This window comes from Triturus cristatus, chromosome 10 (assembly GCF_964204655.1).
Source record: "Triturus cristatus chromosome 10, aTriCri1.1, whole genome shotgun sequence".
Lineage (NCBI taxonomy): Eukaryota > Metazoa > Chordata > Amphibia > Caudata > Salamandridae > Triturus > Triturus cristatus.
In genome coordinates this window covers 819,236,394-819,263,998 of record NC_140593.1, presented here as the reverse complement: position 1 = coordinate 819,263,998, position 27,605 = coordinate 819,236,394, and the positions used below count along the sequence as shown (strand labels likewise).

At 43.9% G+C, this 27,605-nt stretch overlaps 1 protein-coding gene across 4 annotated transcripts in view; it reads left to right on the top strand.

Annotated features, from left to right (window-relative positions):
* The window catches only part of NPRL3 (NPR3 like, GATOR1 complex subunit), a 360,149-nt gene that overhangs the window by 283,660 nt on the left and 48,884 nt on the right, over positions 1 to 27,605 (top strand). For all 4 annotated transcript variants that reach the window (XM_085628418.1, XM_085628421.1, XM_085628419.1 and 1 more), the window contains 2 exons: positions 11,883 to 12,072; positions 21,565 to 21,757. In XM_085628418.1, coding sequence (XP_085484544.1) covers positions 11,883 to 12,072; positions 21,565 to 21,757 — 383 coding nt within the window. The remainder of the gene's footprint in view (positions 1 to 11,882; positions 12,073 to 21,564; positions 21,758 to 27,605) is intronic.

Below are 27,605 nucleotides of genomic sequence, written 5' to 3'. Positions count from 1 at the left end.
TTGCTCGATTGTTGGGTTTGCTTCTTTGACACATGAGTCTTGGTTCATGAGGATTACCGATCCCTGGCTAGTTTTCTGTTCAGGCCACTTCATACCAGTTGCCCGCGGAGCCGAATTGCCTGATAGCTGCCAGTGACGTTGATCTTGAGTTTCCAGTGATTGGCACTGGTTCCCAGCTGTGACCTCCCACACCCATTATAATTGTGTTTTTTAGGCCACATTGACAACAAAAAGCTCCTCTAGGCCGAGTGATGGCTTCCCAGAGCCATATAAATTGACAAATTGACTCCTAGTTTGCGAAGAAGCTATTTTGCCTTCAGGACGGTGTTTGATGTTACACAAACGCAAATAACGTAGCATATGCCATTCTTATCAAAAGGCCCCATTCGCAAAGCTATTTGCATGTGTGTTTAGCTTACTCGTGCAATTCGCCTTTTTTCATATGTAAAACTATTTTTGGAATTAATAAAAGTTGGTTTTACACCTGGGAATTTGTAAAAGGAAATACTCAAATGAAGAGTCCATTGTGCTTAAATGTATTTACAGGTGCGGGAAAGGGACATTTCGTAGCTGGACTACTGAACGTGTGTTAAACGTATATGGTTCTGAGTGTTCACAGACTTTTCCCTCTGACCCGTTTCCCTCATGGAAAAATTTAGATTTACTCCTGGGAGGGATAGGTGTGGAGAAGCGGGCTTAATCATGGGGGGAAACTACTTGCTCATAGGAAATAAAAAAAGTAGCTGTGCACATGTTGTGCAACTGTGTACGTAGTACAGGTGCTCATATGGGGAAAGTAAGAGGTGCACTTCCCTTCAATCCACTCACTGTTGTTAGACATGTTTCTGTACCTGCCCTGGTGTTCTCCTCGGTATATGCCTTCACTTTCCTTGGTCAATTCTCACTTTTGTAAAAGAATCATTTCTTAAATCACTTCTCAAGCGTTTCACCCCCGTCCTTCCCTATTCTGCGTAAATATATTTTTCCTCATTTTGAATGGATTCAGTGCCTCATAAGCATTGATCTGTGGATTTTTCAAGTCTGTAAGCAACTCATACTTCTACTGTGATTAAGGCAAATTTTCCATGTGGGCTGTAACACTTCACCATTGGTATAGTGAATTCCCATCACATCATGTAGAAAGAAAAATTATTTCATATCAACAGCAGAATTATGGTGGTATTTGTGTGGGGGAAAAGTGCAGAAGTGAGTAGTGCGGGTGTTCATACTGCAACCTGTTCCAGACTTTGAGCACAAGGGGAGGTGTGTTAAGAAGTAACTTATGGGGTTATCTGTACCCCCTGCAGAGTTCCTTGTGTGTCCATCAGTTTTCAGGCAACAATACAAATGTCAAGATAACTGGTGATTAATGTTCTTGCTGGAGAGAGGTGGAGTTTTGTCTAGTGTCAGTTTTAATTCATGAAGTAGTGCAGAGGGTTAGTATGGATGCTGCAAATAACTTGTATAGTGCAGATCACACAACTGCATTTATGTGGATTGCTCATTTTCTCACAGAGATCATTTTGTTACTTTCAATTAATAAGTTACAGTCCTAATATAGCACAGTGACCTATGAACTATCGTCAAAGAGCTGCATGCAAACCATGTTATAAGTTAGAACGTGATGATTTTCCCCAGTCTTTCATTGCTGAAAAAGATAAGTTTAGGTAGAAATGCAGTCTTATTAGTAAAGCACACCCCAGCCACTGTAGTACGTTTTAAATCCCGAATTTGTGTTTCGCCAGACCAAACACTCTTAAAATATACTGCATACTAGTATGGATGACACGTGATTCCTACACCTTGTAATCCTCATTGTTTTATGTAATATTTCCTATAGACTGATTTACACACCTAGATTCATTGTCTCTGTATAATGTTATGTAAAGTGCTCTGACACCCTATACTCTGGTATGAGTAGCGCTAACAAAACAAATGAAATGCATGTGAGAGAGGGGCTATAGAGAGATGAGGGGCAGTGTTGGAGGAAGGTAGTGAGGGAATCACTGGAGAAGGTTGGGGTGGGGGGGGAGCAAAAAAGATTGTTGCACTGGACTCATGCCGGCCCTAACTATGGTAAACTTCAGTGCCGCTAGCTTCTGAACAAAAATTTGGCCCTGGCACTTGTTTATCTTTTCTATTTTTTTTTTACTACAAATTATTCATGATAACAGATCGTTGGGATTAGTTATTCGACAAAGAGCTCGTTTACTAAATTGCATAGATTTTCTTTTACTTTTACGCCACTGAACGTATTTTCTGGTTGGTGTCCCAGTTGCGTGGGTGGGTGGGTGGATACCATGGTTCTGCGATCCTGTGGGTTCAGATTAATGGCACATTTCTTTATTTTGGCTGGTGTATTTTTGGGGAAACAGCCTTTACCACAAAGGCTTTCCTACACGTTACGTTTACAACGGTACACTTACCACGTAAACGTCATAACAACGCGTATTGCTTCCACGACCGTCTTTTCCACGCAAGCAGGACTGGAACGTCTTCTTCCTCATCCTCACTCCTTTTTTAGTGTCGGCGAAGACGTGAGTAAAAGGCAAAAAAAAAAAAAGGGGGCTTGGGGGGTGTTTTATCTCCCCCCCCCCCCCTAAAAAAAAACACAAAGAAGTAACGTCGGGTCGGGGAGGAAATCGTCGTCGTTTTAGGTGAAAGGGAATGATGACGCATCAACTTTAAGACGAGGAGACGACATGAAGAGGTAAGGAGAATATAAATTTAAAAAATAAATATATGGATTAAGGGTAACTGGCAGGGGTAATTATAATAAGTATTGGGGGATGGGGGGGTCAGGTAAGGGTACAGGGGAGGGGTATAACCTTTACCAAGAGTATGCCATTACCATGCATAAATTTACAACAAAAATCGTTGTAAAACTATGCGTGGTAAAGGAATAATCGTGGTAAAGGTTATGCGTAGAAAAATCATTCCGTTGTAACACATGTGTGGTAAAGGCATGCGTTGCAACGGAATGCGTAGTAACGACATACATTCGTATTTTTCCCTTTACTTCTCTGTAATTACTGTTGATCTGAGAGTTTCTCTTGGGTTTCTTACAGGTTGTCAGACATTAGCATTCACTAAAAGCGCCGCTCGGTCTTTGCCAAGGAGTTTCATCACTCTGTTGGTTTGAGGATACTTTCATCCTTTACCCACTCAAACGATGCAGAGTCCGTGCCGGCTTTAGTGCTGGTGGTGCCTGGTGTGACAATCATGTTTTTGCACCCCCACACTCTATGACAACCTCCTCGGATTCTCTCACTACCACCAGGCAAAAGTGCCCCTCATCTCTCCAATCATAAGTTATTGCTAAACACAGGACCCCCCCCTTGAGGTCAGCGCCTAGTGTTGCTGCACCAGTTGCACTGCCGTAAAGCCAGCCCTGGGCAGATTGGTCCGTTTTCTTTTCGTTGTCCGAGTAGCGCTAATGAGATTCTGTGTCCGAAGTAAAAATGTTTGATTACGTGTTTGATTGGCTCCTTGTGATGGAGCTGAGTTTATCTTTTATTCGGCTTGTGTTGTAGTAACTTTCTTCCTTGGTATGCTTATTTCTCGTTTTTTTCTTTGAATGGATAATTAAGCATGGTCTGAAAATCCCTACAAGACTTGGTACTTGGACTTAGCCAAACAAACGTGACCAACTTTGTATAGTTGAAAGTTCAGCTGTGTTTAGTATATAGTTTGTGGTTTTCAGGTTGACTTTTTCTGTGTGTGGGGGAATGGCACGCATAAAATGTTGGTAGTAATTAATTATGTTTGAATTTCTACTTCTTGATCTGTCCACAAATGATCTAGAATAGCAGTTCTTGAACCCCAACTGAATCTCTAATGCAAACTGGGGGTCCCGCCTAAGTTTTCAGATTTGAACATGAAAATAATATTCAAAATAGAGAAACAAGTATGCGTCAAGCAAATATACAAAGTACGAAACGTTTAATTTAATTCACAAACAAGAAAAATGGCAACATCGAAATTTTTGTTTTTACGGGGAGGTTGGAGATTTTCAGAATTTAGTTCTATTTCTAAAAGACTAAGCCATTGGCTAAACTAGCCTATCACTTTGTCTTTTCTTTGCTCCTAAAGTTTCCTCTCTCTGCATCGAGTACACTAGTTGTCCATACTAAATTCTGTTTGCTCTAAATGTGGTCATCCCACAAATAAGCTTAGGGCACAAGCTTAATATTGAGCCTCCAAATTATTTCACACTTACAGAGCATCTAAAAAATTTACATTTTCAATTTTGTGTTTTTATCTTTATATTCTTTATTCATCTTCTAATGTTATTTAATTTTGGAAACAGTAACAGACCCCGTTAAGTATTACAAGCGCAACATAAGAACGACTGGTCTATAATGTTTTTGTTAATAAATAATACAGGTAAATGATATTATGATTCGTAATATAGAGGCTTATGTAAATTTCCATCCTTACTTACTGATACCTATAGCATTAAAGGGAAGAGCTGTAGGAAGCAGCCCACCTGAATACTCATCTGCACTCTTGACACTTCAAAGGTGCGCAGCGTATCTCCAGCATATGTATACTCCATCCATTTATAGCCAGACTCAGTCCAACCACCTGCCTTAGTCTTTTCTTTACGTGCAATTTACTAAATTCTCAGGGTCCACATAGCAGAGCTAAAGGTGCAAAAGGGAGTCCTTCATATAACCTTTTTAGGTGGCTAGTCCCATATTTGTGACATCAAGGGTATCCGATATGGAACCCTAAGACTAACCCTGGACGTAGTTCGCTGAGTTGCACTACGCGAAGTGCAAAAAAAATTCTGCGGCACTACGCAGAGATACGCAAGTGGCGGAGTACGATAGAAAAATGCTGTTCTAGTGATTGCACAGTGCCGGATGCTTGTCCACACTGTGCAATCATTGCGAACGGCACCATGCACAGTGCAAGAGGTCCCTGCTTTCCTTTTCTGCCACTCAAGTAGATTTTTACTCGAGCTGCAGCTTTCTCAATGCGAATGGCCAGTGTCTCAGTGCGAGCTGTCGCGAGCATACGCAACCATTCGCAATGAGAAAGCTGATTCCCCCCCCCCCACGTTGAAAAATCTCACCGGGATGTTGATTTTCCGCACTCGCGGTTGCCAAATTGACATTGACAAACGCGAGTGAGGAGAAAAACTACTCTATGCAACGCGAAGCGGAGTTTAGCGAAGTTTACTGCCCAGGGTTACTCAAGACTAGCCTGCACCTGGGCAAAAACAAATATCTAAGCTACCCGAACAATTTTCCTCCCTTCTTGCAGTATCATCAGGCAGGTGTAATTGGGATGTCAGATAATAACAGCTCATGTCGTGTATGCCAAGTCGATCACTTTTATTTGGCAGTTTCAATGTCGCATCTTTAACTTATCTTGCCATCTTCTCAGTTGTCATGTACTATCTTTAACAATATCCTAATTTATGAACTCTATGTATCTATGGATATCTGTGATGAATAATTTATGTCATCACTCCTGAAAGAGTAGTCTTAATCATGTCCCCTTTCTGACTGTGAAAAGCCTGTGCCACATTGCATCAGCCTTCAAGTCTCTTTGACCAGACAATTGTAATGAAAGTGCAATATAGAGGACATTATTGGGAGAAATGATATCCTTTGTTGTGCCTTTAATAAAATTGTGATTTTTCCATCACATTAGTTAGGGAAAAATCTCCATTTATTGGTTATGTCTTGTTTATAAAAATCATCAATAGCAGCTGATCATACCTGGTGATTGATTTACAATAAAATACTTTTGAATATTAACTATTTAATATTCTGAAGACCGCTCATCTTCCGAAATTGTTTTGTAGTCCGTGTCCCCTAACAGTATGGGCCCCAGGATGTGAAGAACCAGTTCTAGCTCCAACATAGAAGGTAGGCATAATGTCTTGCAATGCAGGTTAGACGACCAACTTTTTAAAATTGATACAATCTCAAAGAAAGTTAATTGAACGGTGTCAAATTAGAAATATAAATATATATTTCAATGTTTTATATCTATTTAAATTGTGAGCTGCAATAACTGCATTTGTTTGAATTGATTGAGCCAAGAAATAGCAGTTAAAGTGATTTATTTGCTGTGACTAATGAAGTGGTCCTGAGTAAACTTGCATGTAAAAAAGTTTGCATCAGCGTCAAATAGAGAAGATATTTACTTCATTACGGCGTTTTCGTGCACAAAGCAAATATTGGGTTTTTTGTAGCCGGGAGGCAGTGCCGTTTAAACAGCAGATCAAAGATGCAGGCAGTATTCTGTTTAACTCAACCACTATGATTCCATTCTTACTACCTGGGAATTATAAAAGGCATACTCTCCTGAGGGGAGTTGTGGTTATGGGCAGCAATCCAAGGAAACCAAGCTGGCTAACCTTGGGGGACTTTTTCAAGTTATTAAAAGCAAGAAAATGGGATCGCATGCAGATGATGTACCCAAATTGATGAAAGTGTTTTTGTGAATAAATACGATCATTCGAGTAAGGCAAATCTTTTTCACTAGAGCTTAAGTCTTGCAGGAAAGCACACAACGCAAATCAGCTCTGCCAACTTTTTACAGTAATCATCAAATAATACCTTGTTGTGTAAATAGCAACAACTCACAAATCATGTGAAGCATTTATCGCAGATGATCATTTTACTTTGATCAGTTGTGCTCTTTTCATCGGTCGTTGAAAGATGAAAGAGTGAGTTGGCCCCGCCGTTATTTAACCTGCGGCTTGCATGTCGCATAAAATTGTCTGTCCTAGGAAGGTAATTCACTTGAAAATATGTTCTTTCTGAACTCTATGTGGGATCCACCGTGAGAAGGAATTGATTTCCTAACTCGCCGGTCAAGGACTGTCTTAGAATTTGCTTGACGTACTCATCTGGTACCAGTAATTTCCTTATAGTCTGAGACATGGCTCTTTATTTATATTTTTGTGAAAACCTATCCACAACTTGGCAAACCAAGTGTTGTAAAATGGTTAGATGAATTAGACAGAGTAAAGCATGATGTGAAAAACAATTAATCAGAGCAAACATGAGTAAAAGGGCTACAGGTGAGAGTATTTGATTAATCGGGGATACAAAAATGGCTATCCTGCAACAATTCAATGTTCTCTGTAATAATTGCTGACTCATATGTAAGATGTAGGAACAATATGACACAGCAGTACTGAGTGGCTGGCAGTCGCTTATAAAAATGTCCTAACACAGAGACGTAGTATATTCGCTTTATTTTTTATTTTTTTTGCAGTTTTATATAACACAAACTCAACTTAGTGGTATTGGAGCACTTTATATGAGCACCAGGTACATAACACAAGAACACATTCATGTTTGGGAAGCACAGGGAGATTAAATGATTTTTCCCAGATTCACTGGATGCTGAGCCGATGCCGAGACTCAAACCTAGTTTGCCAGCTCCAAAGTCGGCTGCACTGGCCGTTACACCACATCCTCTATAGGGGGGTCTATCAGCTTCCTGAGATGACGTGCTGTTTCAGCAGTCCTAACTGGCTATCGTTTCAGCCAATAAGAATGGGTCGCTGTTTTAGGGCTATTGTAATTGGCCTCCTGGCAGGCAGGCAGAGTAGCTGTAGGTAGCCACCTTTTGCTGGACTGTGTTTTGCACTCAACGGAGGCACGCGAAGACCAACCTCTAAAGTGTTTTTGTGCTCAGGTACAGAATCCTCCCTTTTCTATAGCCCAACCACAAAGTAGATATTGAAAGTCTTTCAAAACAAATTCCAATGTGTAGGCAACCTAAAAAAAAAAAAGGCAGTTTTCACCATGATCATGAACAATTTTTAACGAGACCTGCCTGTCGTGGTTTATTGGGTGCTTGGCTGTGGAGTTGTAGAGTGGATTTTAGTCATTCTGATTGTGTTTATCATGCTTCAATCCATTTACATCATGCTTCAGTCCACTTTGATTTTTTCTTTATTTCCTTTTTTAGGTCTCGCCTGACCCAGCGCATGCGCTGGTCTGGTGAGACTTCTTGTGAGGGCTCAAAAAAGTGCTACCACTGTAGCCTAGAGCTACAGTGCATGTGCGCGGGCACGCTTGCCTCACTTTTGCGGCCGCACGGCTGCGTTGATGTTTGATCGCGATCACTTTCGCGGCCGCTTTGATGTTCTCCGTGAGCCAGGTTTTTTTTTTCCTGTTTATTACTTCTATGTAGTAATGGTGGCACCCGTGTGCATATGAAAGCCAAACCTATTGCCTTTGCAAATGGTTGTTTGCTTATTGATTCAGCAATCATTGCCAAGGTTGGATTAGACAGTTCGGCTCCTGTCAGGCAGCAAGGATATCCTCCGGATCATACTCGCAAAATACTAATAAAAAACATCATTGCATGAAGAAGGCTAAGCAGCATTGTAAAGCAATGAGTTCTGCCTCTCAAATCTGCCTGCTTTTTTTTGGAGTTTTTTTTGTTGCTTTTTGACCACCCTGTATGTGATCTTTTTACTACTGGACACTCACCCATGGTAAACTCATGGTAAATGGACTGTTCATGTTTACTGCCAGTGTCCTCCTTTTAAGGCAAGATCGGTGTGACGCAACAAGGTAAGGGGCAGTTGGCTGGTTGCACTTGAACACGTGTGCACACGTTTGCACATGTGAGGGCTGCGCTTGTGAAACACCTGTCGTGCACAGCCCAGTAACTGTGCACACGTAGGTTGGCGCAGAGGGGATTCTGCAGAGTTGGATATTGACCTGGGTTAGGCTTCATAATGTTAGCGTACACTCGTAGGGAAAGTCAGTGTGGTTTACTGTCTTGTCTGCAGTGACACTCCATTATGCACCTATGGGGACGATTGCCTTAGAGTGCTGTTTTGCTTTCCCTTGGCCTACAGAGACCAGTGACGTATCGAAATGGGGTGGAATCTGTATGCCAAGCCCAAATATGAAGATATCTGTACAGCTTATGGGTCATCCAGGATTGTGATATTTCTCTAACTCAGCTCAGGATCATAGCCCGGGTTTTTTATCAACCTGCTCTGCCAAGTTCATTATTTTTCTCTCCAGCAGTAGGAACAAAGGCTCCCCCACACAAAAGTAGCAATTAACACTGCTTCACTCAGCTTCTGTGAAGGAAAGGGATAGGTATGAAGGATCTGCTTCAATCAGCCAGCTGTCACACTGTACTAGGTATGGGCCAGCCCACTGAACAAAGGAGGGATGCCAGACCGCTGGAGCCGATACAGGAGGGGGCTTCCCATTGAAGATTTAGGTGGGGAAAGCCCTGGCAGTGATGTCAGCGAGGGGCGGAGCTGAGGCCCCCAGAGGAGATGTGACTAGTGCTTCTAGGTGCCACCATCTTGAATTGTCCCAGCATGCTGTGCAGGAAGGTCGGGACAGGGGAGGGGAGGTGATGTGGCACCCCAGGATAGGCCGCCAATTAAAAGGTCGTGCTCAAGGGGGAGTGATCTCTCTTGGTTGTGTTTTTCTGCTGAACACTCGGACTGGAGGCGGCAGCCATGGACAACTCAAAGGAGGAACCCCCCTAATGACTGGGAAGGACTGAGGACTCTGCCCAGTTGACCCCAGGATCAGTGAGTCTCCCCAAGTGCCAATGAGACTGCCCCTCTTACACCTCTTGAGGACCAGATGGGGGAATGCACTGGACTTCTGCGCCCAGAGACAATCACCAGGAGGAAAGCTGGTGCAGAGAGCTAGGAGATCCAGCTTCCTACAGGTTACTCTGCTTTGGAGGTAAAGAAATCTGCTGAAACTGCGCCTTGTGGCTAGAGCCACCACCAGGTGTAAATGAGCCCAAGATCATCTGAAACAGTCCAAAGGGGCCAGAGTTATTGCATTTTAAGGTCTGTGACCTTCGACAAGCAACGATGTGAGTGAGACTCGGCTGCCTTCCGGGATTCTTCCCCCGGCGTGGGCCAGGGCCCGAATGTCAGCACAAAGATCTTCTCTTTATTTTTTCCCAAGGGAGGGGTTTGTATGGGGCACTTCTCCCCAGGCTCATTCCTGTCTTGAGGAATTCACACGAAGGGTCCAGGATCCCAACTTCAGTCCCCAGCAGAGCAAAAGACGAGGGGGAGTGCTGTCATGCCCCCTCCCCCCCTATGGCAGTGCCCTTGGCCCCGCTCCCTGTGCCCGTGTCTGGGGGAGCGGGCTGCCACTGCAGACAAAACTCACTCACCGCATGGAGCAGCAGGGGAAAACACAGCTGTCTGCTTCTGTGCCAACATGGACTCCCTGAGTTTTCCCCACCAAGTGGAGGCATGTGGGATTCCTGGGTGGGGCCAGGCACCCCCCCCCCCCCCCAAAAAAAAGGTTTGGGGCTCTCCCTGGTACAGCAGGAGAGCTGTTACTAAAATATTCACAGCTCCTCGCTGGAGCGTCCCATAATGCCTTGCGGGGCAGGCCTATTTACTTATTTTTCTTGTCTTGTGACCCCAGGATGGCAGGGGCACCACCAATGTTAAAAAGTGATGGGGGGCAGCAGGAGTGCAGCAGCTCACCCTCCCCAGGAAGTTTGAAAAAGTACTGACCCTATGTTTGCAGGAGCTTCGGCACTACAGCTGAGAGTGCAGTGCCCTTTAGGGTCTTGTTCTGTGGCTGCATTTATTGCTGCCCGAAGATGTTCAAAGAGGTACATGTTGTACAGTGCCCTCTAGGGGCTGAGTCTGTGGTTGCATGTAATGTGATTAGAATGTGATGCCCTCTAGGGCTGTTTATATGATTGCATTTTCATGGTTGGAAAGCATATAAAAAGCACACAGACACGTTATGTTTATTTTTAAAATGCTTTATTGACATACTACTGCCAGTGAATACTATTAAAAATAATGTATTTACCATGTGGTTTGTTGATCTTGAACCTTTGACCAAGCCAATAAACGCACTTTATATATTTGTATGACCCCTTTAGGGGTCAAAGGCGATAATGTGAAGTCATCTATGGTATTTTTCATCTGCCTATGTACATATTTGTAAACTTATGCTCAGTATTTAGTGGTGCCTGTGTGATAAATATACTTTTTCATTTTTTAAAGAAAAGGCACTGACTGGCCAATCATTTATTGAGTGTTATTATTTAATACCAGCAAATGTGGATTCCAAGCCCTCACCACCCCCCCTGAGTAGGCCTTGCACAGCTCTGCTTCGCTACTCAGAGTCAAGCACTCAATGAGGGGTTTGGTTCCCAGTGGAGGGTGAATGTGGACCCATTATTTGTGCAGGCCACACAACTAATGACTTGTTTCCTTACGAGCATCATTCTTAATTCCAGATAGTGGTCCCTTCAGCTCCCAAAAGTGAATATTTCTTAAGTATCATATAAATGGAAGACAACCTTCTATTCACTTACACACTCTGTTCTTACTCATTCCCACAGGTACAGTCTGCCTTTGAGAGAAAGGTGGACCCCAGAATGTATCCAGACATTCTTCTGTTTGCTGGGTTCCTCCAAATGTTGACTTTCCTCCATCAGTTGATCTTCTTCTCTTTATATCTCCCCTGACCCGGTCTTCTCCCCTCATCTTGTTTTCTCCAGCAGATGGAATGCTAAGTTAATTAAGAAGTTCAGGAGATGAATCAGTCCTGTCTGGAGACCTTTTTTTTCATATGAAAACAATTTGGAATACTAACTGAATTAAATTATTGGATGGATACAAATAAGTGTTTCTGGTTTTAATGAGAGCATTGTGAGCAGTGGACTTGTACATAATGATGTACAATTTTCATGACAGTATAAATTGTAGGTGGAGTTTGAATAATATGACATACAACTCTCTAACACACATAATCAACATTAACTAACACTTCACAAATATTTTTTATTTAAATTGGATTATGCTTTTGCTGGTTAACATATGGCACAGTTTATGCCAAATAAATACAAATGTAAACTTGTTTTGTTTATTCTCCCAGCCTCAGCTCATACAGATGGTGATTTGGATGCTTCAACATAGGCTCCTTATCCAGCTCCACACATATGTCTGTCTCATGGTACCTCCAAATGAGGAAGACGCCCATCCTAAGGAAGACGGCCTGCCCTTTGCTGCCCGCGTTGGAGGAAGAAGTCTAAGCACCCCCAATGCTCTTAACTTTGGGTCACCAAGTAAGAAGTGTTTTAGTTATTTCCCCCTCTCTCTGAAGCACTACTTTACTTCAACGCCTAGCATTTTGCAAATAATTTTTCATATATGTAAAAACTGGGCTGTAATTTGTCTTAATGATCGTTATATATTAGATAAAGTACACCATGCATACATTAATTGCAAGTCACTGAAGAGTTCCTTTGAAAGGTAATGGAACTCTGAGCTGACTTGCAGTACCCTTTTAATGGTGGCAAAGGGTGTTTTATTTCTTATAATGCATAGTCAACCCATCACAATCCACTTAAATCCTGGGTGTCTTGCTCATGTTCATTGAAGACAAGAAGAATAAAAAAGGAATTGGTATTGCAATGTTAAACACCCAAAAAGCCGTTGGTAGTTCTTAAGAAAGGTATTAGAATCTGCTTAATTTAACTCTGGTTAAAAAGTGTTGTGGCTCAGATTATGTAGAAACATGCCTAGATTCTACATTTCATGTAATAACCCATAGCATGGAAAAACTGAACACTTTGCCATAAATATCTTCTTTCTGCTAATCGCTATTTTCTTATAAAAAAACAACATATCAGAATAAAGAAAAATCAGTTTCCATTTTCCATTAATCTGCAGCTGTAATTATGGTGTGTGACCTGCCTTTCACCCTGGCTGCTGACTCTGATACCATGCATTCATACATCAAAATTCAATTATATTAAGTTATTACAGTTGAGCAGCTACGTCATTTTCTTATTACAGGTGATTAGAGATGTCACAACTAGATTGTGTTAAGGAAATTGGAGACCGGCTTCTATACTGGGATTGTAGGCTTTTTATATACCTAAAGGAATTATACTTATTTCGCAGCTCTTGGCAGCCCAGGTGGCATCTTATGTTGGGACCATGATCCATGTGTTGGCAGTTGAAAACATTAGGCTGTGCGATGCAGCGTGTCGGACCCGTGCTTTCATTTCCCTGCTCCTTTACGTCTTTTGCATCAGTAACCGTTGCTACCCCAGGCTTACTCTTTGATGCCACTGGCGCTGCTTTTGCTACACCTGGTATCAGGGGTCATGCAAGCAGTGGCACAAACTGAGAGTAAAGACCTCTTCTCCTCACTTTCCATAATTTTAACTCATTGCATTTCTTTAGCCTCAGAGTGTAAATAAGAGGCGGTTTAGGTGTTAAGGACGGGGAGAACTCAGAGTAGCCATAAATACCTATTCTACAAATATTCCAGGGCTGGACATGTGTATAAAAATATCTTCCTAGAATAGTCCTTTCTGCTTGGTTTCAGGTCTCTAATGTGCATTGATGAAAGAGGAAATAGGATAAAGTATCTGAGGGGTAGCTAAGTAAGACATGAAGGTGGACATATGATTATGTGGTGCTGTGCAATAGGAACACCATGCCAATTGTTTCCTCCCACATTGTATTTAACCAGAACCACTAATTTGAGACACAGATATGCTCCATGGTCCTGGTTAAAGGACTGTGGACATCATGGGTAGCAGCTCCCAGAGGCTGTTCCACACACCTATCCTTCTCCTGATAAGGTATTGGTATCTAGTGAGTTCCTGCCAACTCTGTGTACAGAATCACGCCCCTCGGGGAGCAGTGCTCTCCAGTGGGAGCGGCCTCTTGACTGATGTAATAGGCGGCCATCTATTCACCTTGAAACAGTAATGGACAACTGTAAATTAGAAGGGGCACAGGGTATGAAGAGTCAAATCCCTGTTACCTTCCAACAGGGCTTTATTTATAAACCATCCCAGATGTGGCAGAATAGGGTGAATGTCGAACAGCTTTCAGAGGTCATTCACAGGGGCCAGTGTACTTGCATTATGCCAATAGGGCCTGTGCTTTAACTTCAAGGACTCCAGAGATTCAGGAGAAAGCCTCATACTGCACCTGATCATTTTGTGCCTATGCTGTGTTTTACCTCTTGGTTGGGATTGAAAAAGATGTTTTGCCTTTGTGTGGTTGAAGTATGGGTGTACCTATAATGATTAGGATTTTCTATAGTTCTGTCCCTGTAGATGTGGAAGTGGGTTGTGACAGTCTGCCTGTATTGCACGTAAAGGAGTCCATTAACATAACATAACAGGTGTATTTGTAAAGCGCACGATTACCCGAAGGTGTCCTGGAGTTGAATAACAAATGTTTATTGTTACCCACCTCAATAGTACTCATTTTATCGACCTCAAATGGATGAAAGGCTGAGTGGACCAGCCGGGATTTGAACCTGTGACCATGCGGTCGAACACAGGCCCCTGCAGTGGCTGCTTTAGTCCACTGAGCCACCAGACCCGGCTAATGTCCATTAGACATGCTGGGCTCGGAATCTAAGGTGGTGACAACTGTATTAGTAGGATTAGGGATTGAAACACAGCAGTACCCGCAGGAGAGCAGGGTTGGGAGGATTCCACTTGCCTATGGAAGTTTGTAGTGTGGCTGGAGTCGGAGGCAGCTTGTCTTTAGTGTGGTTGGAAGGAGTATTTTTTCATTGAGGTGGGAGTAATGTGTGGATAGATATGTGGGTAAATCTGTTTTAGAAATGGGATTTCTGGTTGGCTAGGGCATGTGCCTAAGCCAGGCAGAAACCACCACTCTAGTCAGGGCAAGGAAGTTACACACCCAAGATAACCCCTGCTCACCCCCTTGGAAGCTTGGCCGAGCAGTCAGACTTATCCCAGAGGCAAAGTGTTTGGGCAACACACTCTCACAGCAGCGACACACTAGGCACACCACAAAAGAAACCCCACACAAGGTTATATAAAAATAGCCTTTGTATTATCCATAAAAACACATTAGAATATAATCACATATATCACTGTGCCACCAGGCACTTGTCATGACTTCACAGGGATTTACATAATTCACTAGGCCAATCAGGACACTGTCATAACATCAGTTAGGGCGACCAATAACTACTGGTAATATGGCACTTAGCACAAAGCATCAGGCACAAACCAAATAATGGAACTTAGCATAGCACATTCTGAATACACATAATTAGCTGTGCACCCTTGGACACACTTACAGTGTGCACATCTTAAGTATTTACTTCCAATATCACCACTGGTAAAAGAACACCCCATATACCTTTACATCAGGGCAATACAATCATGACTCTGTATATGTGGTGCAAGAACCCTGGCAATGTATCAACATACACATAAGAACGTCAGGACATAACACCGTCCGTTGCCCGTGATACAGTAAATCTCCACACACATGCTGGAACACAGGGGGCCTCTGTCAGAGGTCTCGCCCCGACCTAACACTAAGATACGGTGCAACTTTCAAATCCTGGGCCCCTACTGGGCTGGCTCCGGAATGCCAAGAAAAGAAAATGCCCCCAACAGTGTGCCTAAATCGGCAGCTGCCCGTAACCCAGGCGTAACTGCCACCATCACGGAAGAGGGCCCGGCCACTACTCCAGGCCACCAGAGCCAGCCGCACCCCCTCTCCTCGTAGGCCCGCAATCAGCAGGTCTCACTCTCCCCAACGGGAGGCAAAAGGAAGCCCGCCGTGGCCCACGTTCGGGCTGCTGCCCAGTGCGTGCCTTACAGCAGGAGGTGGGGATGACACTCACCTGCCTCAGGTTGCAGCGGTCCCTTTGTTGATGCCGGCTAACAGCACCTCTCTACTTCCTGGTGTGCGGTCCCACTTGGGCAGCCATCACATGGTGCAGCCACTCCATCCATCAAATGAAGAAAACGGCAGGGCACGGCGCTAAGTCTCAGTCGGTCCCGCTGGCTTCTTCTTCCTTGGAGAACGCGTTCCTGCTCGGCCCCGCCCACTTCCAAGCTTGGCCACGCGACCTGTAACTTCTGCCTGGCTTCCGGGTCCTCCACCTTTGGGGGTTGGTTGCCAGGCAACGCCTTGGTGATGAGCTACTGCTCCGGGAGGGCCGTTTCTTCCAGCCCCAGCCTCTGCAGCTATTTTTAAATGAACTGGGCTGCAGCGCACAGCGCTTTTGAGTGCCAAACAACAAAGGGGTCCACATGCTGCAGGGCAGTGTGAGCCCACACCTGGGGCTCAGGCCACAGTGGGGAGTGCGGCGCCGTCCTTGCTGCAGGGCAGAGAGCACCCTTCCCTCAGTCCTGTGCAAGCCCTCTCCTTGGGCAACAGACTCTAAGCGCAAAGTCCAAAGCGCTCACCACAGACTGGGTTAAACCACCCAGGGCAAGCCACGCAGCCCTGGTAGATGACTGGGGGCCTTGAGCAGGGGCAGGCTCAGACCAGCACACCAGCAAAGCCCAGATGGCGACCTCCTGGCAGCCCATCAATCCCCCTGATCCCACGCAGGCTCAGTTCCCAAAGTTCAGCTCCAGAAGTTCAACAGACGTGGGGTCACATCCCCAGTACTTTTAGCACTACAGTTTTTGTTCTCTCCTGGCCCAGGGCTCTGAGCCCAGTCCAAACCAGTTCTGGGGGGCACTTAAAAATATCCTTACAGTGCACAACACTCCCCATTATAAGTATAAGCCCTGGCCCCAAACACACCACAGGGGGTCGGAGCCATCATTGTGGAAGTCAGGCTCAGCCCTATTCAGGTGCAGGTGCAATTCCTCCCACCACTCCAAAAGCAGACCAAGCCTATTCAGCCTAGCGCTGACTCATCCAGACTCTCTGGAGCCACTGCACATCCCCTCTCCCCCTCAGTCAGAACCAGACGGCCAATACACAACAGGCAGGCACATAGGCACATAGCACACAAAAAGGCCCATTTCTAAAAGTGGCATTTCTAAAATAGTAATAATAAATCTGCTTTCACCAGTAAGCAGCGTTTATCACCATAATTCCAAACATACCAAACTTAATCGCACTACCCCTCTCAGATCAGGAATTACTTCTGAAGCATATATCAGGGAATCCCTAATGGATTCCTATGAGAGGCCAGCATCATGGTAGTGAGAAACCAAATAGGCTGTTTGTCACTACCGGGACATCCCACACAGTTAAGGCACATATCCTACCTTTTACCTAGAACACACCCTGCCCATAGGGCTAGCTAGGGCCTTCCTTAGGGGTGACTGATATGTAGTAAAAGAGTAGTCACAGACGTGGTAACCACTTTATGTGCCCCGTCACAGCGGTAGTAAATTGCGTGCACAGGCCCTGCAGTGGCAGAGGACTGATGCAAGTTTGAAAGGCTACTTTGGTGGCGCAAGCAGCGCTGCAAGCCCACCAGTAGCATTTAATTTACTGGCCCTGGGTATATGGGATACCACGGTACAAGGGACTGATTGGTAAATAAATAATTCCAAACAGGTGTAGACCAATCCTACCAAGTTTATTATAGAGAGCACAATCACTGTACAGCAGTGATAAAATGCCCAGAGTCAGAAAACCACCACCAACAGGTCAGAAAGAACACAGGAGGAAGGCGAACCGTTCTGGGATAACCCTGTAAAAAGGGCCAAGTCCAACACACAGTGTCTGAGGCTGCTCCTTGCAGGTTGTAGCTTCACCTAAGCATATGAGACTCCACCTAAGGTCTGTCATATGAGCTGTACCTGCACGTGAAACTATCCCTGCGCACATATCACCCGTGGAACCAGAGGGTATGATATGGGGGAGAGCGGTCATCTTGTGAGCTGTGCATAAACTACCACACTGCCTGACAGAAGGATCCACTAGAGTGTGCTGGTTTCACAGGGGTAATCTGCGGGTCCCCTTTGGTAGCCGGACCTGAAAAGACCAAACAATCAAATGCTCAAGCTCAGTTCTCACTGGATAGAGTTCAGCAACTGTCCACTCCAGTGCCTTTTTCTTGTAGAAAAATGTACCAGTGTGTTTCTCTAAACTGAGAGATTGTGCTCTCCTTGAAGGGATTACAGGGTGTTGTGAGGGTTCTATTACTTCTCGCGCAAGCCGCTGTAGCCCAAACCAATGCCTACTTTTCTAAATCACCCGAAGAGCTCACCAAGACTTGGTGATGCTGATCAGACAATGAAGGGATGGTGCCTAATTCACAGGAACCTTTAATAGTGAGAAACCCATCCGCAGGAAAGTCCACACTTTTAATGATTTTAAGAAATAGTACAATACCTCTGAAGCTGCCAGTTGCAGTGGAATTTTCCCCTTGCCAGGGAGCCCACAAACCCTTGCAGCTGAGGGACATCAGTTTATGGGTCAGGATTCAAACACTCAACTGATTTAGGGGTTTTTGGGTAGGGATTCAACAAAGCCTCACCTTACAACTTCTCCAACTACTCCAGGTCGGGGGTGGAACCCAGGTGGTCCTCGAGGTTCCATATAGGCAATGAGGGGCACACAAGTCTCCTGGCGGCATTGGCACAGGAGGCTGACTGAGCAAGATGCGGGTGACAATCCTTTCCAAGCACCAACCAAAGCAGACAGCTGCTGGTGGTTCTTCTCATTCACATCAGTTTGGCAACCTAAAGGCACCCCAACACTTCCAAAAGGTCATCTGGATGCCAGGCTGAGGAGCTCCTTCTCCAAGCAGGCTCTCTTCTGCAGGGTGCGGACCAGCAGCTCCTCCCACAGCAGGCAGGGCTCTGTGTTAGATCTACTGCATTTTACAAATTGCATGCATGAATGTCACTATGTCATCATGATGTCTACCGCTCAAATTACTTCATATTTTACTATACTAGTTCACCACTAATCATTTATGGGTTCCGGAGTAGCGTGCTACTCGACAAAAAAGCACTTCAACACCTCATCAATTGTTGCAAGTGCTATATAAATGCAAACCTTTTCCATCTTCTATCCTTCCCCTATCCTTTTCAATCCAAATAACAGACTAACATATCCACCACTCAAATTACGTTCATATTTCACTATAGTAATTGACCACTAATCCTTTATTGGTTCCGGAGTAGCGTGCTACTCGACAAAAAAGTGCTTTGACGCCTCATCAGGGGTAGTAAGCGCTATATACATTCAGTTACAATACAATACAATACATAACCATAGAACCAGCGGTTGCAATTCTGTTTTGGTTAGTTGCTGCTGTAACAAACAGTGAGGTGACTGGTGGTTTCGGCCTTCCATTTTGCTTCAAATATAACCCTCTTACCTGAATTCTGGAGTCTGTGTTACCCTGAGACAAGACTTAACACTGCTACTGAAAGGTAGTCCAGCATGATTCTCTTAATGGTCACCAGAACAGAGTCAAAGTTGCACATTTCGCTCAGGAAAACGGCTAAATTTTTCATTATGATATATGATGCATCTTCTGGCCCATGGGGGAACAACTCAACGATTTATACATGGGATCAAACACGTTGGCCTATATATTAAAGTTTGCTTACTAGATGTCACTATTGATATTTCGACAGTCCGTCGGAGCCGCGTGTGAAATTATTTGCGTATTATTTATAAAATGTCCTGTGCCTTTTAGTTGGGAGCTATAATTAGCCCTTCTTGTTACTTTGAATGGTGCTAATTAAAGTTGTACTTTCTACTGTCTTTCTTTTGTTCTACAACATTCAATTTTGCCATTGTCATGGTTGATAACAGTGCTAACAGGGGATTTCAGCAATGTTCCCGGATCCTGCTTGGAATCTTACGACTGTTTGTAGTCTCAGTACTGAAAGTCTGAGGACTGAATTGAGGTGTTGATGCTGTGTCTTAGCTTCTTACGCTGTGTCTAGAATGGTGAAAACGGGAGCGTTCTGGACAGAGTTTGTCATAATGGCGAACGTTTTCAGTTATTGTAAGCTGGCGGGCAGTTTGTAAGCTGGCGGGCAGTTTGAAAGCTGGCGGGCAGTTTGTAAGCTGGCGGGCAGTTTGTAAGCTGGCGGGCAGTTTGTAAGCTGGTGGGCAGTTTGTAAGCTAGTGGGCAGTTTGTAAGCTAGTGGGCAGTTTGTAAGCTAGTGGAAGTTTGTAAGCTAGTGAGCAGTCAGTTTGTAAGCTAGTGGCAGTTTGTAAGCTAGTGGCAGTTTGTAAGCTAGTGGCAGTTTGTAAGCTAGTGGCAGTTTGTAAGCTAGTGGGCAGTTTGTAAGCTAGTGGCAGTTTGTAAGCTAGTGGCAGTTTGTAAGCTAGTGGCAGTTTGTAAGCTAGTGGCAGTTTGTAAGCTAGTGGCAGTTTGTAAGCTAGTGGCAGTTTGTAAGCTAGTTTAGTGGCAGTTTGTAAGCTAGTGGGCAGTTTGTAAGCTAGTGGGCAGTTTGTAAGCTAGTGGCAGTTTGTAAGCTAGTGGCAGTTTGTAAGCTAGTGGCAGTTTGTAAGCTAGTGGCAGTTTGTAAGCTAGTGGGCAGTTTGTAAGTTAGTGGGCAGTTGGTAAGCTAGTGGGCAGTTGGTAAGCTAGTGGGCAGTTTGTAAGTTAGTGGCAGTTTTGTAAGCTAGTGGGCAGTTTTGTAAGCTAGTGGGCAGTTTGTAAGCTATTGGGCAGTTGGTAAGCTATTGGGCAGTTGGTAAGCTATTGGTCAGTTTGTAAGCTAGTGGGCAGTTTGTAAGCTAGTGGGCAGTTTGTTCCGAGTGACCATTAACCCTGCAGTTTACTGATCCGCCGCCTGTAAAAATGTATTTACCTTCTACTACGCTTGACAGATCGCCTTTTTTGCCTTCCACATCACAATATAAAACGAAGATGCTTTTGGAGTAGACACAACAAAGAACCTCTGTTTTTATTGACACAATAGAATTAATTTAAGTTTACAACCAACTACAGAACATCTAAACCCTTCAAGCACCTGGAGCCAACAGCTCGGCTCAAATGGGAGCTAAGGGGAGAAGAGAACTAATGTCCATTGGCTTTCCATTGACTCTTATCAACCCACCTGAGTAAAACCACAAACTAACTATAGGTGTCCATCCTTCCATCATGGTCCCCCCTAGCTATCTAACTGGAGGGGATATAATTGAACAGGCTTGTACATCGATACATTTTGATATTTGTCAAAACAATGTTTGTCAACATCATTTGTGTAATGATTTGTTATCCTGCCGAACAACCCTCTGTCTAAAGTGGTCTGCATGAAGATGTGGTCCTTAATTGAGCAGCAGTTCATAGGGACACAAATCATGGAAATGGTGGGACTCTTTTCACAGCCTCTAGATCCTGCCTCCTATGCGGTGTGATATGTGATAAATCGCGGAAGATCCATATTTTAGTGCCATGCAGCAGAAGGATGTGTCTCCTACCCATGGTCTGGGACGAGACTTCAGGCTGAAATAGGCCGGTTTCTTGGTTTCATTTATGGCCTTGCTCCGCTAACATATTGAGTTCCAACTTCTCGTTTTGCAGTTCTTCTAGCTCACGGTCTTTAATTCATTAAAGCAAGTTTTAGCTGCCAGCTTGAGAGTATATACATTACTTCCAGTCCCAAAACGTTTTTGGCCTCAGGCTTCACCAAGAATATGTTCATGTGTCCGTTAAGGTGGTGTTCATTTCAAATGTCCCATCCTTAGGTTTTTAGGAAACTCATTCCTCCTCTGAAAAGGGTGCTCAGTTGCAGTTTAGGTTTGTGTTTCAGTGACCATCGTGTATAAATCGAAGTATATGTATAATTAGTAAACTGCCATTTTCTGTGTTTTTCTAGCCAGTAGTGATGATATGACCTTAACCAGCCCCAGTATGGACAATTCTAGTGCCGAGCTTCTACCAGGGGGAGACTCACCTCTGAACAAAAGGATGACAGAGAACTTATTAGCAAGTCTATCTGAACACGAGCGAGAGATGATCCTCAACGTACCAGCCGCACAAAATCAAGAGGATCTGCGCATGTTTGCAAGGTGAGAGTTGCTTTGGTCTTTGTAGGACAGCTGTTTTGCATTTCCCCTTTGCCAGGGGAGTTGGTGAATTTCAAGGCCTTTTCTGTAAAGAGTGTTTGAGAGATATTTTTTTTATGTTTTGGGGGAGGAGGAGGCTTGTGGCGGAGTGAGTTTCAAAAGTGCCTCGTAGGTGCTTCTCGGCATGAGGCCCCGCCCCCTCCTCACACGGTGAGATTGTTCTTCAAGTTGGCAGATATGGAAGTGCCATGGTTTAACTACAGGTTTTAGAGTACCGGAATCACAACAAATTATTTTTTCTGATGTGCACTATATAGCAATGAATGCATTTAAACTGTTCAGACATTTTGACTAGATTTAAAAAGGTTTATCATCTCTCTGCCAGTGAGGGATGTGAATTTAGTTCTTTTTATTCATCCGAATGTACAGTTTCTAAAATACTTAGCTCACTAAGACACTGGTGTCAAAGAAAGGATATTTTGTAACTATCACCAAAACGTCTTTACGAAAAAGATCAAAATTCAGGAAATTGCATTACTTAATTTCGCAATAATAGTAGAGATGGAATTGAAAACAGGTGTTTTTTTAGCCTTTTCGGGTAAACAAATATTACAGCATTTTTGTCCTTCGCTGACATTCCGCTAAATCCCCACTCTGCACCTTAAAACAAGGGAGTCATTCTTCAACGCAGGTAGCGTAATTCAAAGGCATGAAGAGTGGGGTTTGGTCAGGGATGGCCCGTGGCAGTCTTTTCCAGCCCCCTTTGTTACCCCTTATTCCTACTTCAAGCATTCATACAAGATGTCCCTCTCCCCTCATTTCCATGCCACCTACCTTGTTAAGGAGGGTTATCTCATATCAGGAGAAAGTTAGTTCAACACTATCATGTGGACTACACGTTTCTGTGGTTTCTTTCCTTCATCTTTTCTTCACTACATACATCATTCAATGTATGAGCGAGTCGCTCTACATGTAAACATATACAGTAAACTGTATTTGTTTTGGATATTACTAGCACATGCCTCTATAATTCAACCAGTTGGTACTAAATTAAGCTTGAGTGCAAGATACGCTAAGTAAGCCCGCTTACCTTTAACCATGTATTGGAAGGTTACAGTTGCATTAACTGATTAACATGTTATACAATATATGGCAACATTTGTTACAGAAAAGCTGTAATATTTCTGCAAGTACTCATTGCTAGCAGGGTTACAGAGTGGGTGTACCAATACTGAGCATGTCTTCCAAGCTCTGTGCAGATGGATCCTAAAAGAAACTGTAGCTGGATGGGATTCAATGTAGCCTCTTAAAGGCTGTGAACAGCAACATTGTGCATTGCCCTTACACTGTGACTGACAGGAAAGATCCTTCATGCACCAGCAATGCTAATGAAGCTCCAGGTACCATTCTGACGAGATCCGCCCCACCTTTGTGGCCCAATGAAAAACACTCCCAGGCTAAGTGCATATTGTAAGTGGTCACTCAGTGCCAAGTCCCTGGTAAATTTGCAGTTTGTTTTATTTTGTTTTTTTTAATATATGCCTGTATTGACACTTTACTTTGGTCCCAGGAGATAGCAGAGTTATACCTTAAAGGAAGAACTTCTCCTCTCTGATGATATACCTCTTGTAAACGTAAATGACCACGACACTAGCCATTGCAAGAACAGCAGAGGACACTCCAGGGCACGGGGGCCCCAGCATTTCCTTACCCTCCAATTACCACAGGTACAAAGATACCTATCTTTTAATAGATAAGGGGCGTGAGGGGGCACAGAACACAAATATTTTTCTTTAACTGAAGACCCCGGGCAAGAATCTCAAACCCTTGATTCCGCCTGTCAAAGGAGGCGTTATTAGAAAGAGGAATCTCTACCATGTCATTGCAGTAGGAATGGTGGCAAAGTAACAAGTTAGTGCAGGAGTGCCGCTGGATCGTCAGTGAATGGGAATTGCAGTGCAACACTGCCTCTGACGTAGAGCAAGGTCCATAAATCCAGTGGCGTAGCTAGGGGGGGCGTGGGGGCGGTCCGCCCCAGGCGGCACTATTTTGGGGGCGGACAAAGGCATTCAGATAAGGCTCGGCTTGCTTTCGTGGACGGGCAGAGAAGGAATAGGACTCGGGCAATGTCCTCTTCGTTTCTGTGCTGGCAGCTGCAAACCACCCCCCCATCTCTTCCTATTATTCCCTCTCTTCCTGTCTTGCTCCTCACTTACTGAAAACCGTGGCTTGAAGAAACGGTTCACAACCTCTCTTTCCTTCTTTCATTTAGTTGCTTCCCTGTGAAATGGATCCAAAAAAGAAAAACACTCTTGCAGGAAATGCCCTTTTTCTGACATTTTTCTATTCCAAAGTGCAGCGGGATGGAGAGAAATAGAAGGTATAAAAAATGAAAAATAAATACATAACTAAATAAAGCAAGACAGAGTGGTTGCAAAGTGGCCATATTAGTTTTATTTACATCCAAATACATCAGCCTCACTTTACAGAGTTTGCCTGTGAAGCGCTACTTTTGTTATCTAGTCTTTCTTTGAACAGCATTGTTGTCCCCAGGTGGGGAAGTGCATCATTCCTGGAGGGACTGCAATACCTGGTTGGTGGGTGGATTGGAAAACAAAATGTGTACCATGGCTTTGTTTATGGATGTGGTCTTTTTAAACCATACTGCTTACGTTTATTAAGGATATAAGCAATGGACATTGAAACGGTTCCCTTCAGGGCCCTGTAGTCATGTACTTAACTTTTCAGGTAAAACCACTCGCTGATTTCTGAATAGTGAGTGAGAGATCGTTAAGGTAACCATGTTGTTTCTACTTACATTTCACATGCTTCACTTAATCTTGCATTCCCTATGAGTGGTTGCTTTTACTTTTTTTTTTTTTAGGCAGCATGTTACTCTTATCAAGTGCATAATTTGAATTGAGCCACATCCAAGTGTTTATAGCGGGCACAATTAGGTTGTAGCTGAAGGCAGTGCGAGTTTCTCTCAGTGGGGCAGTATGGTGTTCATTGGGGAAGAGGATGTGGCACTATGGCCAGAGCTGTTGAATTTGGAACTGGGTTCAGCCTTTATGACCAGTCCACTCTACTGAGGGAGCATATTCCCATGCTAGACCTTAGAAGGCCCCTCTATACCTTGGAAGGCTTGATGTCTTACACAAGCAGGTGTACCCTAGTGGTGTCAATTGTGAGTTAACCTTGAAGGCCTGTCCACCACAATCCATACTGAAGTTCATCTCCAGTCTTGCGGGCAGGCCTACGAAGCAGCACACCCTAGAGCAACAGTGATCCAGTCACTGTGACTCTGTCACTGAGGTCACATGAACCCTGAGCAGGTTAGGGCGGTGCGAACGGTGTGACTGCACTGGGTACCTATTTCGGGTGGGTGCGTAGTGTTTGCACGTATATTATGGTTTTTAAAAAATTTGCTGCCTCCTTCCTGGCCTCCAGCAATTTTCAGAAACAATAAAAATGTCATGATAACTTCGGTGATTAATGTTCTTCCTAGAGAGAGATCCGAGTTTTGTCTAGTGGAAGGGTTGACTCCTGGAAAGGTAGCACAAAGGGTTAATGTGCCTGCTGCAAAGAACATGTATCATGCAGATCACAAAGTGCACTGCTTGAATGGGGGGACCATGATGAATGGTCATTTAATGTCAGCTGTAGATGATGGATCCCTGAACAGTGTCATGTATGTGCATGTTTGCATTGTGCTGAGGGGATTGCCAGGTAATTGTTTACGCAGCTCTCTGATGGATGTCACATGCCGTTTTTCTGAGTCCCCAGATAGATCATGTGTTCTCTTTTGTACTGCCAGTCACTGCCAGTCACCGGTGTATTTAACCGTGTCATGTATGTGCATGAAACTTGCATGATCGAGGTAACTTTTAGCGGCGATACTACGTGTCTCTCGGTCCTCTTTCAAGTGCTTGCCGTCCTTTTTCCCCAACAACTCGCCCCGCCCTGGGGCGGCAATCTGAGGGATAGCCCCGGGTGCCACATGCTCTACCTACGCCTCTGCATAAATCCTTCATACAAGCTTCCCATATGGAGGAATAGCTGAAATGTGACTTCAAGGCGCCACGATGGCCCTGTTATCAGATAGGCTTTGCTTTGGGAGTTAGATGGCTACCATCTGACCGGTCCACTCTCTGGCACACGAGACCTTATCACCAGATTCTACCTATTTCACTATGGCTGTTTAGATTTTGGGTCTTTGGGCCTTTTTAAATCAACACCACTGGTATCTGAAGGTATTGCCAGCCTTTTCAGTCGTTTTGTGAAGATTTTTAAAGTTTACTTTTTTTCTTTCAAGACCCCATCACTGTTTGCGAAGAGCCCTTCATACAAAACCTAAGCAGTCAGAGAAGGACCTTCACGCCTTCACTTTTCTTTGTCTGCCCGTTAGTCTTAAACCAGTGGACTGCTCCCTCTGTCGAATAAATTCTAGGAGAACTCAAAGGCTCTAAAATACATCCAACTGTAGGGAAGGGATATTTCAGAGTCTCACAGCCTCCGCAAACTCTGATACTCTGTCGCAGAAGGAAAAACCTATACACGCTTCTGCTGCAACCTGCGCACAATTTCTGACCTCTACGGAGCCGTTGAAAGAAAAAATCAAGAAAAAGAGCAGGGGAAGGAAAAACTGTGTGCCAAATTACTGTACGCTTTTGACATATAGGTGCTTGACGACAAGTGGCAACATGTTCTCCGCCATTAGCAATACTTAAGAACTCAATGTCAGGTCACTGAACATTGAATGGTAGGTCATGTATGTTTTCCATTGAGATATTCGATGTCAAGACCCTCACCATAGAAAAATACACTTGTGGACGGTTGAGAAGTAAAGAATACAGATTCAAGATACAAGAGTGATTTGGTTTATTGTCTTTGTATATGGATGCATAAAAGGCAGTCAGAATGGTCAGCATTCATTGAGGGAGCAGAGCATGGTCTTCTGGTATCTGGAGGTGTGCCTGGGATGATGTAGAAGGAAAAGGACTAACTTGTGAATCCATGGTGAATGGTCACTAAATAAATGAACAACCTTCCACTTAGTGGGAAATAGTAATGCAAAGAGGAGGCAAACAACCATCAATCTAAGTTTGAGTTTCTAAGAGTCAGCTGCCAAAGCTGTGCACTCTGGGATAGCACATTCACTGCTAAAGGGACAGTGTTAAGGTACCGTGCACTGTTTTCTTTCGACAGGGTGCCGCGATGTCGATCTGCGCCATTCTTTCTTCTAAAAACATAAATGTAGAAAACGTTTAAAGCCTTGTACTTTTTTATAGTTAATTGGGTATCTTACTAAATATAGGAATCCTGCCATATTATGAAATAAGCATACATAAAAAAGAAAAGTTCTCTTGAAAAAGTGTCCTTTGATTCTGAATGGGCCCACAGATTTTCACCATATATGAGATCACCGACGATCCCGACGGTGAAGAACTAGAATTACCAGTAAGTAACCATTCCTTCTGCCCTTTCCAAATAACCTATCACAAAATTTCTCTGAACCTCACCTTTTCAAAAAAGTGTGGTGTAGGCAAGGTTAATGCTATTTTGGATAGGTGCCAGACTGACTGTCAAAAAACTGAATTTATTGTTTCAATATTAGATCTCACTCGCCTGTCATCACTTCTAATTGTAAACTCCAGGGAGCTGAAACCACGTTTACATTCCTTCTTGGTTTGAGCAGATTGAAGGATTTTGTCATTCGCTGGAAATGACATTGTAGATCAACAAGTCAACTCTGTTTTTACCCCCATTATATCCACACTGTACACTATTGAAAGAGTTTTATTTCACTAGGATAACCGGCTCCAACCGAAGATAAACTACAAGTGACATC